General features: G+C 44.8%; 1 protein-coding gene across 9 annotated transcripts in view; it reads left to right on the top strand.

Moving 5' to 3' along the window:
* The window catches only part of LOC121578194 (CUGBP Elav-like family member 4), a 155843-nt gene that overhangs the window by 25277 nt on the left and 112991 nt on the right, over positions 1-17575 (top strand). For all 9 annotated transcript variants that reach the window (XM_041892387.1, XM_041892384.1, XM_041892380.1 and 6 more), the window contains exon 2: positions 17355-17437. In XM_041892387.1, coding sequence (XP_041748321.1) covers positions 17355-17437 — 83 coding nt within the window. The remainder of the gene's footprint in view (positions 1-17354; positions 17438-17575) is intronic.

The raw sequence follows: 17575 nt of genomic DNA, 5'->3' as shown, positions 1-17575 counted from the left end.
TATGGAAAATATGAAAATCCTTGTGTGTCTTTCATGTGCCCTTCCTTTAGCGATTGGCGCTCCATGTTAGCTTTGCAAACATCTTAATTGTGTTAAATGGAGGAAAAAAAAGGGGCCAGATTAATTAAAAGCCATTAATGAGGGTTGTGTGGGAGAGGCTGCTATTCCCCGGATGGTGCTTTTGTTCACTTTGGCAAAGCGGGGGAGAGTGAGCGGCTTCACCTTGAAACTGAAAGCACACCATGAAACAGGGTCATTGTGCCTCTTCCAAAAAAAAGAAGCTTTTCTCTCTCTGTCTCTCGCTCTTTCTCTCTCTACACACACACACACACTCCTCTGTGCCTCCGTCTCTCACTGCCTCTCCCCATCCCTCTCTTTCTCAGTCTGCCCCCTAGTCTCCCTTTCTTTCACTCTTTCAATCTCTCACCTCACTGTATCGCTTGTTTTTCTCTCTTTCTCTCCCTCCCCCTTCTCTCCCCTTCTCTCTCTGTCTGAACGCTAGATATGCTCACTGGGGGAGACATTAGAGGACTCTCCATCTGTGTATAAATAGTTTAGGATGAATTATTGAGGGACCTGGGGTTGCTAATAATCCCGCAGGACCCATCTGACAATGACACGGAAGATGGAGGGAAAACAATTACGCAGGGTTTCTTTTTCGCAGGAATTAGATTGGAGGGGTGGAGGGAGGGAGAGGGTAGTGGAGGGGTAAGGGGGGCCTCCGGGTGTAGAACAGGAGCCCCTCGCGGGCCAACATCTTGGCTAATAAAGCAAATTAACTCTCCAGAATCAATCGGCCCAGGAGTAGCGTCGTTTTCTTCCCTCCCCGAGTCGCAACAGGAAGTGTAATGATCCATGTTCCCTCTCCACCCCCCGAGTCCTCCCCGTGTCACCCCTGTTTGGAATGTCCTCTCGTCTCGTCTCCCCGGTGGAGGACGGGATAGGACAGGACGTGTCGTCTCTCTGCCGAGGCGGAATAATAGGGCAGGAAAGCAGGAACGAGAGAAGAGAGGAGAGGAATATTAATGGTGGTGTTTAGGTCTGTAAGTGTTGTAATGGGAGGGCAGACCAACCCCTGAATGTCAGACTCAGACCCCTGTCCCTGTGTGTCAGACTCAGACCCCTGCTACTGAATGTCAGACTCAGACCCCTGCAACTGTGTGTCAGACTCAGACCCCTGCTCCTGTGTGTCAGACTCAGACCCCTGCTCCTGTGTGTCAGACTCAGACCCCTGCTACTGAATGTCAGACTCAGACCCCTGCAACTGAATGTCAGACTCAGACCCCTGCTCCTGAATGTCAGACTCAGACCCCTGCTCCTGAATGTCAGACTCAGACCCCTGCTCCTGAACGTCAGACTCAGACCCCTGCTCCTGAATGTCAGACTCAGACCCCTGCTACTGAATGTCAGACTCAGACCCCTGCAACTGAATGTCAGACTCAGACCCCTGCTCCTGAACGTCAGACTCAGACCCCTGCTACTGAATGTCAGACTCAGACCCCTGCTCCTGAATGTCAGACTCAGACCCCTGCTACTGAATGTCAGACTCAGACCCCTGCTCCTGAATGTCAGACTCAGACCCCTGCTCCTGAATGTCAGACTCAGACCCCTGCTACTGAATGTCAGACTCAGACCCCTGCCTCTGTGTGTCAGACTCAGACCCCTGCTCCTGTTTTTGACAAATTACTATTTTTTTGGTTTGATTTCTTCTCGATTGTTAATGTGAAAGAACTGTGAGATGGAAAGGATTACGCTACACAACTAGGTTGAAATATTACTTAAATATTTATTTGCACAAAGCAGAAGTCAAATTACCTTTGGAGCAACAACCTGCACATTAGTACACGAGGGGCCTATGTTTTTGTGAAGGTAGTTTACTGTTTGAGAATTAGTAGACTCCACTATTTAAAATAATCAGACACATATTTACGAAACATAATGACAGTGGGGAATAGGTATGAATGAGAGAATAATATAAACTACTGACCAGTGACATTGAGAACTCATCAAAGTGTGCCTGTATGCATGTGTGTATGTATACAGTATACAGTAAATGCTGGTATGTGTCTGTTTCTGTGTGTGTGCGTGCCAGTATGTGTGTGTGTGTGTGTGTGTGTGTGTGTGTAGTCCCCATCCCTCTCGGGAGCGCGTAGAGAGGGGGACGACGACAACAACACTGTCCTAATGATGCATTTTCTACTCCATTGATTCAGTGGCTCTGCTCTCCAGTAAATCCTTCACATGCAACACATTAGAGCCGGCCCTTTTCCCTCCTTTGCCAATCATTTAACTAGAGCTTAGGCACCCTATTCCCAAATAGTACATTACTTTTGAGCAGTGCCGATATAGACCTAGGGAATAGGGTTCCATTTCAGATGCACGCTTGGAGTCGGCCCACTCGGGAAGCAGCATGCAGGGAGAGATGTGGTGCACTCACTGACTTCCACAATCCACACACAGTGACATGCTGTTTCAATGTTCTCTCTCTCTCTCTCTCTCTCTCTCTCTCTCTCTCTCTCTCTCTCTCTCTCTCTCTCTCTCTCTCTCTCTCTCTCTCTCCGCTCTCGTTTTTCAAGGTTCATTTTGTACCTTGTGTAAGCGCTGGAGGATCGGTATGGTAAAGGGGTCTGGGGTATTACACCTCATTATGAATGCATTCTGTCACTTTTATAATGTGGGCACTCAAAACGAGCATTCATTGGTCTCTGAAACAGCTCCTGAATTATTAAGGCTTATTATTAAGGCATACTCTGCTCCCAGCTCATATAGCATTTTTATTTCATGAAGGGTTTACTGCATCCAAATGCATATTTGAAGATGATATGGGGGTGGACATTGACTGTGTCCCGACAGTATAGGATAACCCCCCTTCCTCATCTTCTTTCCTCAATGAGCAAAGATCTGAAAGTGTTATGGTGGAAACCTATCAAGTCCATTCACCTGCCAGTGGTCTTGAAAGAAAGGTGACTTTAGGAAGAGTTGGAATAATATATGGACACAGCCTTAGTACACACTGAGCCAAGGGATTGCTGATCTGCCTTAAAGGGATACATGGCAAGAAATGATTTGGTTGGTTTGTTAGCCTTCCAACAAGTGACTGTGTTGCTATTGTATACATTATAGAATAACATGGTCCATTCATTCATTAATTTGCCATGAAGTATTTTGCTATAGTAATTGGCGTCATAAAGGCTTTAGTAGTACAACACACAGAGAACTGAGACCTCACATAGTAGTAATCTCATCAGGTTTTAATGTCATAAAATCAATCTATAAACTGAAGTGAAAACGTATTTTGTGTATGGAGAAAAGGCTGTCCTTGGGCATGCCTTTCAGGTCCAGATAGGTGCTAACAAAACAGAGGTGAGAGATCGGGAGATTTCTATTGACTGACTGAATAAAGTTTCAAGGCAATGATTTTCTTTCAGAGTTCCTTATGTGCAAGGGTGTATATAGTTATTTCATGCAATTTACTCTTAAGGCTCTAGCTGAAATGTTCTAATAGTTTAAAGAGCATTGAGCTACAGCTTTTTATTTCCAATTTTGTGATCCTAGAATAAATGGACAAAAGATAATCAGGACAAAAACATTGGGATGAGAACTGATGGTAACACTTTTTAGTAGAGGGAGCCATAAATGACAAAAGCATGAATGATAATAGCAAGTCTCATGATCTCACATCTTTTAAGTCATAATTATGACTGGGTAAAGTAGACTCTATGACAGAGGGACTGGCTTAATTGATGCCAATAAATCTTCAGTTTGACATCTTGAAAACGGAATCTCTTGTAACAAAAGAGAAGAGAGTTTGTCCACTTGGCAGTAAACATTATTATCACCGACAGCTGTTTCTCAAATAATCACTGGTAAGATGATGACAATGCATGTAATTGAAAGAGTAGTGGTGTCTTTCCAACCTGTCTTTTGTACTTTTTAGACATTGTGTCTTTCAGTCCCTGTTTCCATTGTCTCACTCTTTCTCTTGTACTCCCTTCTGTCTTTCTATTTTTCTTTCTTTCTCTCTCGGTGGGTGTGTGTCCTCTTTAGGGTGTCTGCAGTGGTTGAGATAAGAGGCGAGTGTAGGACACAGGGGGATGGTGTTCACAGAAGCTAGGTGATCTTATCTTCGCTCCCTTTCTCTCTCTACCTTTCTCTACCTCTCGCTCTCTCGTCCCCCTCTTTATCTCTACTCCCTCTCTCGCTTAGCCTCTTTCTCTTCACCACTTTCTTCTCCCTTCTCCACCCCCACTTTCTCCTTTTCCTTTGAATGCCCTTATCACTCCCTCTCTCTCACTCTCTCTTATTTTCTCTCTAATTCAACATCTCTGTCCTTCCCCTCTCTACACTTTTGTTGATTTGAATTTGAGGCATTGTAAAACAATGCAAGGCAACACAATATGACTGCCTATCCATTGCTACTACCAATATGCCATGGGTGGACAAGATACCCCCATTGCTATCCAACTCGATGGATTCTCCATTCACCGAGTGGAGAGGACATTGGATTCAGGGAAATCGAGAGGGGGAGGGATATGCCTCTTCGTCAACAGCAAATGGTGTGCTGACTCTAGCACAGTGGAAGTCTCTACCTATTCTTCACCCGTCTTGGAATACCTGATGGTCAAATGCTGACCCTTCTACCTCCCGAGAGAGTTTTTAGCCGTTATCGTGACTGCTGTATATATTCTACCTCAGGACAAGAAAAACAGCAAGATGGCACTTAACGAACTGTACTAGGCTATAAACAAGCAGGAAATCATGCACCCGGAGGCTGCTATTCTGGTTGTCAGTGATTTTAATGCCACGTTATTAAGACACGTGATGCCCAACTTCCATCAACACGTCTCTTTCGGCACTAGGGGGAATTAAGAACATTGTTACTCTATACTTAAGCAAGCATTCAAGGCCCTGCCTCATCCCCTTCGGCAAATCAGATCATGACTCTATACTCCTGCTTCCTGTCTACAAGCAAAAGCTCAAACAGGAAGTACCTGTGACACGCTCCGTAGAGAAATGGTCCTCTGAATCGTTAGGTTCATTAAGAAATGCATCACCGACATTGTCCCTACAGTGAAGGTTCACTGCTCACCAATCAAACGCCCTGGATTAACACTGAGATTGGCGCTAAGCTAAAGAACAGGGCTTCCGCACAAAGGACTATCGCAGCCAACTCCAAGGCTATGGCTGAGAACAGGAACAAGTACAAGAAGTCCCACTAAGACCTCTGCAGAGCCCTCAAACAAGCAAAAGGACAATATACGAACAAGGTGGAATCCTATTACACAGGCTCCGATGCCCGCAGCATGTGGCAGGGGCTACAGTCCATTACGGATTAATAAGAAAGACACAGCTTGGATCTGCCCAACGATGTCTCTCTACCAGATGAACTCAATGCATTTTATGCACTTTGACAAAAATAACACAGAGCAGTGCATGAGGGCCCCCGCCGACCCAGAGGACTTGAATAAGGTTTTTAATCCGGTCAACACTCACAAGGACGAGTATTCCTGTACGCGTTCTCAGAGCATGCTCAGAAATCAAATCAAATCATCAATTTATTTGTCACAGGCTTCGTAAACAACAGGTGTAGACTCAGTGAAATGCTTACTTATGGGCCCTTCTCAACAATGTAGAGAAAAAAAAGAGAAATGATAGAAAAATAATAACACAAGGAATAAATACATAAAGAGACAACATGGCTATACACTGGCTTGAGAAAGTATTCACCCCCCATTGGCATTTTTCCTATTTTGTTGCCTTACAACCTGGAATAAAATTTTTATTTTTGGGGGGTTTGTATCATTTGATTTACACAACATGCCTACCACTTTGAAGATGCAAAATATTTTTTGGTGTGAAACAAACAAGAAATAACACCAAAAAAAAAGAACTTGAGCGTGCATAACTATTCACCCCCCACTATTTACCCCCCCCCCCCCCTCCCTTTGTAGAGCCACCTTTTGCAGCAATTACAGCTGCAAGTCTCTTGGGGTATGTCTCTATAAGCTTGGCACATCTAGCCACTGGGATTTTTTCTCCAGCTCCTTCAAGTTGGATGGGTTCCGCTGGTGTACAGCAATCTTTAAGTCATACCACAGATTCTCAATTGGATTGAGGTCTGGGCTTTGACTAGGCCATTCCATGACATTTAAATGTTTCTGCTTAAACCACTCGAGTGTTGCTTTAGCAGTATGCTTAGGGTCATTGTCCTGCTGGAAGGTGAACCTCCGTCCCAGTCTCAAATCTCTGGAAGACTGAAACAGGTTTCCCTCAAGAATTTCCCTCTATTTAGCGCCATTCATCATTCCTTCAATTCTGACCAGTTTCCCAGTCCCTGCCAATGAATAACATCCCCACAGCATGATGCTGCCACCACCATGCTTCACTGTGGGGATGGTGTTCTCAAGGTGATGAGAGGTGTTGGGTTTGCGCCAGACATAGCGTTTTCCTTGATGGCCAAAAAGCTCAATTTTAGTCTCATCTGACTAGAGTACCTTCTTCCATATGTTTGGGGAGTCTCCAACATGCCTTTTGGTGAACACCAAACGTGTTTGCTTATTTTTTTTCTTTAAGCAATGGCTTTTTTCTGGCCATTCTTCCATAAAGCCCAGCTCTGTGGAGTGTACGGCTTAAAGTGGTCCTATGGACAGATACTCCAATCTCCACTGTAGAGCTTTGCAGCTCATTCAGGGTTATCTTTGGTCTCTTTGTTGCCTCTCTGATTAATGCCCTCCTTGCCTGGTCCGAGAGTTTTGGTGGGTGGCCCTCTCTTGGCAGGTTTGTTGTGGTGCCATATTCTTTCCATTTTTAAATAATGGATTTAATGGTGCTCTGTGGGATGTTCAAAGTTTCAGATATTTTTTTATAACCCAGCCCTGATCTGTACTTCTCCAGAACTTTGTCCCTGACCTGTTTGGAGAGCTCCTTGGTCTTCATGGTGCTGCTTGCTTGGTGGTGCCCCTCGATTAGTGGTGTTGCAGACTCTGGGGCCTTTCAGAACAGGTGTATACAGTGAGGGAAAAAAGTATTTGATCCCCTGCTGATTTTGTAAGTTTGCCCACTGACAAAGACATGATCAGTCTATAATTTTAATGGTAGGTTTATTTGAACAGTGAGAGACAGAATAACAACAACAAAATCCAGAAAAATACATGTCAAAAATGTTATAAATTGATTTGCATTTTAATGAGGGAAATAAGTATTTGACCCCCTCTCAATCAGAAAGATTTCTGGCTCCCAGGTGCCTTTTATACAGGTAACGAGTTGAGATTAGGAGCACACTCTTAAAGGGAGTGCTTCTAATCTCAGCCTGTTACCTGTATAAAAGACACTTGTCCACAGAAGCAATCGATCAATCAGATTCCAAACTCTCCACCATGGCCAAGACCAAAGAGCTCTCCAAGGATGTCAGGGACACGATTGTAGACCTACACAAGGCTGGAATGGGCTACAAGACTGTCGCCAAGCAGCTTGGTGAGAAGGTGACAACAGTTGGTGCGATTATTCGCAAATGGAAGAAACACAAAAGAACTGTCAATCTCCCTCGGCCTGGTGCTCCATGCAAGATCTCACCTCGTGGAGTTGCAATGATCATGAGAACGGTGAGGAATCAGCCCAGAACTACACGGGAGGATCTTGTCAATGATCTCAAGGCAGCTGGGACCATAGTCACCAAGAAAACAATTGGTAACACACTACACCGTGAAGGACTGAAATCCTGCAGCGCCCGCAAGGTCCCCCTGCTCAAGAAAGCACATATACAGGGCCGTCTGAAGTTTGCCAATGAACATCTGAATGATTCAGAGGAGAACTGGGTGAAAGTGTTGTGGTCAGATGAGACCAAAATCGAGCTCTTTGGCATCAACTCAACTCGCCGTGTTTGGAGGAGGAATGCTGCCTATGACCCCAAGAACACCATCCCCACCATCAAACATGGAGGTGGAAACATTATGCTTTGGGGGTGTTTTTCTGCTAAGGGGACAGGACAACTTCACCGCATCAAAGGGACGATGGACAGGGCCATGTACCGTCAAATTTTGGGTGAGAACCTCCTTCCCTCAGCCAGGGCATTGAAAATGGGTCGTGGATGGGTATTCCAGCATGACAATGACCCAAAACACACAGCCAAGGCAACAAAGGAGTGGCTCAAGAAGAAGTACATTAAGGTCCTGGAGTGGCCTAGCCAGTCTCCAGACCTTAATCCCATAGAAAATCTGTGGAGGGAGCTGAAGGTTCGAGTTGCCAAATGTCAGCCTCGAAACCTTAATGACTTGGAGAACATCTGCAATGAGGAGTGGAACAAAATCCCTCCTGAGATGTGTGCAAACCTGGTGGCCAACTACAAGAAACGTCTGACCTCTGTGATTTCCAACAAGGGTTTTGCCACCAAGTACAAAGTCATGTTTTGCAGAGGGGTCAAATACTTATTTCCCTCATTAAAATGCAAATCAATTAATAACATTTTTGACATGCGTTTTTCTGGATTTTTTTGTTGTTATTCTGTCTCTCACTGTTCAAATAAACCTACCATTAAAATTATAGACTGATCATGTCTTTGTCAGTAGGCAAACGTACAAAATCAGCAGGGGATCAAATACTTTTTTCCCTTACTGTATATACTGAGATCATGTGACAGATCATGTAACACTTAGATTGCACACAGGTGGACTTTATTTAACTAATTATGTGACTTCTGAAGGAAATTGGTTGCACCAGATCTCATTTAGGGGCTTCATAGCAATGGGGATGAATACATATGCACGCACCACTTTTCCGTTATGTATTTTTTAGAATTTTTGAAACAAGTTATTTGTTTAATTTCACTTCACCAATTTGGACTATTTTGTGTATGTCCATTACATGAAATCCAAATAAAAATCAATTTAAATTACAGGTTGTAATGCAACAAAATAGGAAAAACGCCAAGGGGGATGAATACTTTTGCAAGGCACTGTATACATGAGGTACCAGTACCGAGTCGATGTGCAGGGGTACGAGGTAATTGTGGTAGAGACAGTCCATTCGGAAAGTATTCAGACACCTTCACTTTTTCCACATTGTTACGTTACAGCCTTATTCTAAAATTGATTAAATATTTTTTCCCCCTCATCAATCTACACAGAATACCCCATAATGACAAAGTGAAAACAGGTTTTTAGAAAAAACAGAAATACTTTATTTACATAAGTATTCAGACCCTTTGCTATGAGACAAAATTCCCATCAATCTTAAATGGAAGAAGTTTAGAACCACCAAGACTCTTCCTAGAGATTGCCTTCTGGGCAAACTGAGCAATCGGGGGAGAAGGGCCTTGGTCCGGGATATGACCAAGAACCCAATGTTCGCTCTGACAGAGCTCCAGAGTTCCTCTGTGGAGATGGGAGACCCTTCCAGAAGGACAACCATCTCAGCAGCACTCCACCAATCAGGCTTTTATGGTAGAGTGGCCAGACGGAAGCCACTCAGTAAAAGGCACATGACAGCTCGCTTGGAGTTTCCCAAAAGGCACCTAAAGGACTCTCAGACCATGAGAAAGGTCTGATGAAACCAATTTTGAACTCTTTGGCCTGAATGCCAAGTGTCACGTCTGGAGGAAACCAGGCACCGCTCATCACCTCGCCAATACCATCCCTACGGTGAAGCATGGTGGTGGCAGCATCATGCTGAGTGGATGGTTTTCAGCGGCAGGGACTGGGAGACTAGTCAGGATCGAGGGAAAGATGAATGGAGCAAAGTACAGAGAGATCCTTAATGAAAACCTACTCCGGAGCGCTCAGGACCTCAGACTGGGGCGAAGGTTCACCTTCCAACAGGACAATGACCCTAAGCACACAGCCAAGACAACATAGGAGTGTCTTCTGGACAAGTCTCTGAATGTCCTTGAGTGGCCCAGCCAGAGCCCGGACTTGAACCCGATATAACATCTCTCAGTGGTGGAAAAGGTACTTCAAGTAAAATACTACTTGAGTAAAAGTCAAAAAGTATCTGTTTTTAAATGTACTTAAGTACAGTGGTGGAAAAAGTATTCAATCATCATACTTGAGTAAAAGTAAAAAGTAAAAGTAAATGTTATACATCAAATTCCTTATATTAAGCAGTGGTGGAAAAAGTACCAGTACTTGAGTAAAAGTAAAGATACTTTACTGGAAAATAATACTACTTCAGTAAAAGTCTTAAAGTACCTGATATTAAATTGCCATATGGTAAATGTACTTAAGTATCAAAAGTAAAAATGTATGAAACGCAAGAGCCTTTTCTGAAAGGTAACAGTGTTACGGATCCAAGAAGAGCTCAGATAAAAAAAAAGAATGTGGATTCTCAAATAGGCAACACTTCAAAATACATCTCTTACAGACAAAATATAATTATGCCTTAATAATGAAGGAATATAGCCAGTAAATGTAAGCACTTACAATCAGTCACTTTGCTTTAGAAAAAACATCCTATAATAGAACAATATACATTTAAAAAAAATTGATGAGCTTATCAAAAGTACATGTACAGAACTGCACGCAACCTCACTGTAGGAATATGGGGACATCACCACTGATAGAACTGTATTAGAAATCAGTGTGTCAGGTCATGCCTTTGTAACAAGGACACCTATAACTTGTGAATTTTAAACATAAATTAACAAAACGCATAAGGCAGCTGTGTCCTTGGGCTTGCTAGCATTAAGCTGTCATTACTTGAAGTTGAATAATTTACAGTTCATTTTCAGTAAAAGCTGTTTTTCAAAGTTTCTGGAATCCAGCCTTGCTCTCCTGGGGCTGAAAACAAGTCCTGCAATGCTGAACAGCCTTTCACATGCAGCTGATGCAGGTAAGGGTGTGTTTAGCCTCAGAGACAGCTTACAGACTGCCGGGAAGGACTTGAGCAACTCCATATGATCAGCTGAACAGGCCAGGTATCCGTCCAGCTGTTTGGAGCTTTCTTGTGCTTGAGACGTCTTCATGGCAGAGAAGAAGTCCTCCTCATCTGATGAACTGGTGCCATCACCTAGCTGCAGCAAGGGTTCTTCCAGGTGGTCCTTGATGTAGTCCATTCCTGAAATACAAGGAAGATGACAATAGAAATCATGCCGTTATGAGCCTACATTAATCCATCCCCATCCCCCATCTATATAAACCAAGTAACAGGGCTAAGTAGGCTACACATTGGACTGAACCACAAAGTCAGGATTGTAGTTTAAATGGGTGGTTCTCAAATCTATGAAGTGTCAAAATGTACACTATACACAGGTGTTTATGAATAATAAAATACTGTTAATTAACCACGTTGTCTTACCCATTCTGATGGTGGCTTCATCCTTTGTCCACGTTGTTTTTAATTTGGGAAGAAGGATTGCAGCTGCGATCAGCTCAGGGTTGTGAAACATGTGGGTGAAGCGCTTCTTCAGTCCCAGTTGTAGCGCATCCACCAGAGGCTTACAGTACTTCAGGGACAACTTGATTCAGTCAAGTTTTGTGATCAGCAGGTTGATAGTTGGAAGTAGCCACCCCATCTGGACATTGGTTTCAGCCTGCAGGATGTTGATGGCCTTTGCAACTGGGCTCATGGTGGCAGCATACTCTGTGAGGAAGGCGAGTTCAGCTGGATTGAACCTATGAATTTTTTTTTTTTTAATAATACTGTTTCCTAACCCTCTAAAAAGGGGACCACTAACCATTTCACCTGATTTAACTACAGTAATCAATGGCTGGATGAGTAGTTTACTAAATCGATCAATGATAGTGTATGGCTACAACAGTTATTTGTCCCCAAGCAAAGGGTCAGGAAACACTGCAACAGATTTAGACAACATTAAAGACCTTAAATTATGACAAAATAATACATCATCCTTACTTACATTGGAACCTCGAAGTCTGTGCAGAGAACTCTGACGACCACCTCTCCTTTGTCTTTGATGAGCCTCAGGAGTCTTTCTACAGCCATGAACCAGGAGTTCCACCTTGTAGCATTCGGGGGCAGCAGCTGGAGGTCACAAGCTGCTTCAACCATTTCGGCTGCAAGTGTGGATCTTCCGCATTTGTTCCAAAGTGCTTGGCACTTGCCAAATGTTGAATGGGCCACTTTTTTGTAAGCCTCACTGGAAGTTGCTTTCAGGGAATCAACTGTAGATACTAAGTTGAGTAGGTGGCAAGCACAGCGCTGGCACTTCGGCAGCTGGTACTCAAAACCATCATCTTCATTCAGGATCGTTGCCACATCAACAAACTCCACTTCTTCACTCTCCTCTTGTTCCTCTTCACCATCTTCCTGTCCTGGCTGAGCTGCTTCACCACCCACTGCTTCCACTGCCTCGTTATTTTCATCTTCTCCAAAAACTTGGAAAGCTTTCAAGAAGTTAGAGCCATTGTCTGTTGTTGTTCTCATAATCTTACCCCAGATTTCAAACTCAGAATGGATGTGATTTAGGGCGCCTGCCAACACATCAAAGGTGTGCGATCCTCTCAACTGTTTACAGGCCAGGGCTGCAGAGTCAGTTAAGAACAAATTCTTATTTACAATGACGGCCTACAATGACGGTATACTTTCTATATTTTTTATGTGGTGAAGTAAAAGTAAAAGTCGACAGAAATATAAATAGTAGAGTAAAGTACAGATACCCTCAAAAAACGACTTAAGTACAGTAACAAAGTATTTCTACTTCGTTACTTTACACAACTGACATCTCCGGAGAGACCTGAAAATAGCTGTGCAGCTGCCAGAGCTTGAGAGGATCTACAGTGAAGAATACGAGAAAGTCCTCAAATACAGGTGTGCCAAGCTTGTAGCGTCATACCCAAGAAGACTCTATGCTGTAATCACTGCCAAAGGTGCTTCAACAAAGTACTGAGTAAAGAGTCTGAATACTTAAGTAAATGTGACATGACAGTTTTTTTTTGTTTTTTTATTAGCAAAAATGTCTAAAAACCTGTTTTTGCTTTGTCATTATGGGCTATTGTGTGTAGATTGATGAGGGTGTGTAGATTGATGAGGCTGTAACGTAACAAACTGTGTAAACGGTCAAGGGGTCTGAATACTTTCCGAATGCACTGTATGTACATATAGGTAGGGATAAAGTGACTAGGCAAAAAGATAGATAATAAACATTAGCAGTAGCATATGTGATGAGTCAAAAGAGTTAGTGTGTCACGCCCTGACCTGGAGAGACTGTTATTCGCCAGAGCAGTCCGCTCCACTGGGGTCCAGTTCAGCTCCGGTCAGCGGCTCCACTCCAGACCCAGAAGTCAGCCCTTCTCCAGGGTCGGGGCGTCCCACACCAGGGTCCAGACAGGGCTTGGTGCATCGCGGGAGGATTGTTGATCCAGGCCCAGCCGTCAGCCCCTCTCCAAGTTTGGGGTCTCCCACACCAGGGTCCAGACAGGGCTTGGTGCATCGTGGGAGGAAGGAGAGGGGAAGCATCGCGCCGAGGTCCGCAACGGGGAGGCAGAGAGGGAGAGGTCGTCAAGCCGGATCCGCCTCCGAGGCTGAATGCCCACCCGGACCCTCCCCTAATGAGTCAGGTTGGTGCGGCCAGAGTACGCACCTTTGGGGGGGGGTACTGTCACGCCCTGACCTGGAGAGACTGTTATTCGCGAGGTAGTTTGGTCAGGGTGTGAATATCATGTGTGTGTATTTCTATGTGGACATTCTATATTTGTACCGCTTGCCGTGTGGTAGCAGAGAGAACAGTCTATGACTTGGGTGGCTGGAGGTTGTTTTTTGGTGTCAAAGACTCCTGGCAGGTATATTTATGGTCATTTTCAACCTCTCCTTGCCCTAGTCTGTAATCCCCATGTCTCAATCTGACAACCATCATTCCTGTTCCCAAGAACTCTAAGGCTACCTGCAACGATCACTAACAATGGCACATATTAACTTCATCATCCCAGACACCCTAGATCCCATCCAATTTGCATACCGCCCCAACAGATCCATAGACGACGCAATCTCAATTGCACTCCACACTGCCCTCAGTCACCTAGATAAGTACCTTTGTGAGAATGCTGTTCATTGACTACAGCTCAGCGTTCAACACCATTGTCCCCTGCAAGCTCGTCACCAAGCTTAGGAACCTGGCACTGAACACCTCCCTTTGCAACTGGATCCTGGACTTCCTGCTGGACCGACCCCAAGTGGTGAGGGTAGGCAACATCACCTCTGCCACGCTGACCCCCAACGCAGGGGCCCCACATGGGTGTGTGCTAAGTCCCCTCCTATACTCCCTGTTCACCCACGACTGCATGGCCACGCACAACTCCAACACCATCATCAAATTTGCTGATGACACAACGGTGGTAGGCCTGATCACCGGCGACGATGACACAGCCTACGGGGGGAGTGGTGACAGTGACCTGGCAGTGTGGTGCCAGGACAACAACCTCTCCCTCAACATCAGTAAGACCAAGGAGCTGATCATGGACTACAGAAAATGTGGGGGCGAGCACGCCTGCATCCACATCGATGGGGCTGTAGGGGAGTGGGTCGAGAGCTTCAAGTTCCTCTGTGTCCAAATCACTAAGGACTTAAAAGGGTCCACTCCACACACAAGCACATAGTCAACCCCTCAGGAGGTTAAAAATATTTGGCATGGGTCATGAAATCCTCAAAAAGTTATACACCATTGAGAGCATCTTGACTGGCTGCTGCACTGCTTAATGTGGCAACTGCACCTCCCTCGATCGCATGGCACAACAGAGGGTGGTGCGGAAAGCCCAGTACATAACTGGGGCCGAGCTCCCTGCCATCCAGGACCTCTATACCAGGCAGTGTGAAAGGAAGGCCAGAAAAAAAATTTAAGACTCCACCCACCCAAGCCATAGACTGTTCTCTCTGCTTCTGCACGGCAAGCGGTACCAGAGCAACAAGTCTGACACGAACAGACTCCTGAACAGCTTCTATCCCCAAGCCATAAGACTGCTAAATAGCTAACAAAATGGCTACATGGACTTTCTGCATTGACCCTTTTATTTCATTTTTATTTTTCCACTGACTTTATGTACACTCACGGGACTCTACACACTCACACACTCACACTCACACACACACACTTAATTTGCTCGCACACACATAACACACACACACACATTCATACTGACTCTACACACACGCACACACACTCACATACATACAATCATCATACACTGAGTATACAAAACATTAAGGACACCTGCTCTTTCCGTGACATAGACTAACCAGGTGAATTCAGGTGAAAGCTATGATCCCTTATTGATGTCACTTGTTAAATCCACTTCAATCAGTGTAGATGAAGGGGAGGAGACATGTTAAAGAAGGATTTTCAAGCCTTGAGACAATTGAGACATGGATTATGTATATATGCCATTTAGAGGGTGAATGGGCAAGACAAGACATTTAAGTGACTTTGAACAGGGTATGGTAGTAGGTGCCAGGCGCACCAGTTTGTGTCAAGAACAGCAACACTGCTGGGTTTTTCACCCTCAATAGTTTCCCGTGTGTATCAAGAATGGTCCACCACCCAAAGGACAACCAGCCAACTTGACACAACTGTGGGAAGCATTGGAGTCAACATGGGCCAGCATCCCTGTAGAACGCTTTTGACACCTTTTAGAGTCCATGCCCTGACGTGTGTGTGTGTGTGTGTGTGTGTGTGTGTGTGTGTCTCTGTCTGTCTGTCTGTCTGTGTGTGTGTGTGTGTGTGTGTGTGTGTGTGTGTAAAATAAATACTTGAAACTTGATAAACGGCTGTATCAACACAAATGAGTGTATGGAAATCGAACAGCTAATTGCACAGATTTGTTGCCTCTCATTTTGCGTAGCTGCTTGGGCTGCTGTGTACCCCTAACGCGTTAAGAACATTTAAACTTTTAGACACATACTTGAAATAATGGGCCTGCAGCCTAATTCAAGATGGCACCTGTGGATTGGACATGCCTCCAACCATACCCATACCGGCAGCCTTAAAGTGGCAATCAGCAGTTGAAACAATAACAAAGTGTACTCCCCACCCCTGTTTCGATAAAAAGCTGAGAGATGGCAAGTAGCCTAGTGGATAAGAGTGTTGGGCCTATAACTGAAATGTCGCTGGTTTGAATCCCTGAGCCGACTAGGTGAAAAATCTGTCGATGTGCCCTTGAGAAAGGTACTCAACCCCAATTGCTCCTGTAAGTTTCTCTGGATAAGAGTGGCTGCTAAATGTAAAAATGGATGGGGCTGGAGAAATGTAACCACTCTTACATTCATAGACAGAGCTATGGATGTAAGGACTGTCCATCCAATATTTAACCAGGGCCCATAGTAGTGCACTTTATAGGGAATATGGTGCTATTTGTGGCGTAACCAATATTTTGGGGGTCTATGAGTAGGGATGTTCCTCTGAACATGATTCCATGGTTTTTTGTGTTACGTATACTTGTTCATAGAGGGTCTCCATAATAACATTCACAGTCAAATGTTGGACAGTTCTAAATAAGATTCCCCTTAGTTGGCATAGCTGACACTATGTCAGCCTTATGACAGCGCTACATAGGCTTCCTGTCAAGGGGGCATGTGTGAGTGACATGTTTCCGAGGTATCTCCTCGTTTTCCTGAGTCTCTGGCATTTCTCTGGCAGCCCCCTCACATCAGCCAGGTGCTAAGGAAACAAGGGATTGTGGGAACATATGGAGCGGAGAGAGAGGCTGTCAGGGAAATGTCTGCCTTGTCACAGCAAAGTGAGGACTGACACACACCGATGGACAACTGGATAACTGCAGACTTAGACTGGCAGGGAGAGAGAGGCAGAGCCACATCAGATTTGACATGTTATGGGAGAAAGTAGCTACTGTAGCTAGATTAGCTTGGAAGTGTTTACGAATCTCTGCCATACGAGAAGTGGCAACAGGGAAAGTAAATTGTTTTGCATATTACTGTATAGTAAGTGGCTTTCGTAAACAAAACAGTTGTGTGTGTTCACACTCTCAGGTTGTCTCTAAAGCAAGAACACACAGATCTGTGCATGCACGCAGGCAAAATTCCCAGAGGTTTCAGAAATATAGTTATTTAGCTGCAGGCTTGCTGTATAGCTCTCTCTCTCTCTCTCTCTCTCTCTCTCTCTCTCTCTCTCTCTCTCTCTCTCTCTCTCTCTCTCCATACCAAGGGGATTGCTGTTTGTGTTGTTTTTGGCTTTTCTCTTTGATGGTTTTGAATGGTCTCCTCCTCCAGTTGCTGTCTCTCAGTGTTTGTTCCAATATGCTAACATTTCTCTGCCATCTCTCTGCCATCTCTCTCTCTGCCCTCTCTCTCTGCCCTCTCTCTCTCTGCCCTCTCTCTCTCTGCCCTCTCTCTCTCCGCCCTCTCTCTCTCCGCCCTCTCTCTCTCTGCCCTCTCTCTCTATCTGCCTTCTCTCTCAGGCTGTGCCTTCCTTACCTACTGTACCAGAGAGTCGGCCCTGAAAGCTCAGAATGCTCTCCACGAGCAGAAGACCCTGCCAGGGGTAAGTTACCACCACAGTGTCATAGGCTGCGTACCCTATTCCCTATATAGTGTACTACTTCTGACAAGAGCTAGTGCACTAAATAGGGAAGAGGGTGCCCATTTGCTGTATGTACTGTATGTCTCCTCAAGCACCTAC

This window comes from Coregonus clupeaformis, chromosome 12 (assembly GCF_020615455.1).
Source record: "Coregonus clupeaformis isolate EN_2021a chromosome 12, ASM2061545v1, whole genome shotgun sequence".
NCBI lineage: Eukaryota > Metazoa > Chordata > Actinopteri > Salmoniformes > Salmonidae > Coregonus > Coregonus clupeaformis.
The sequence above is the reverse complement of the archived record's forward strand: the minus strand, read 5'-3'. Positions and strand labels throughout refer to the sequence as shown.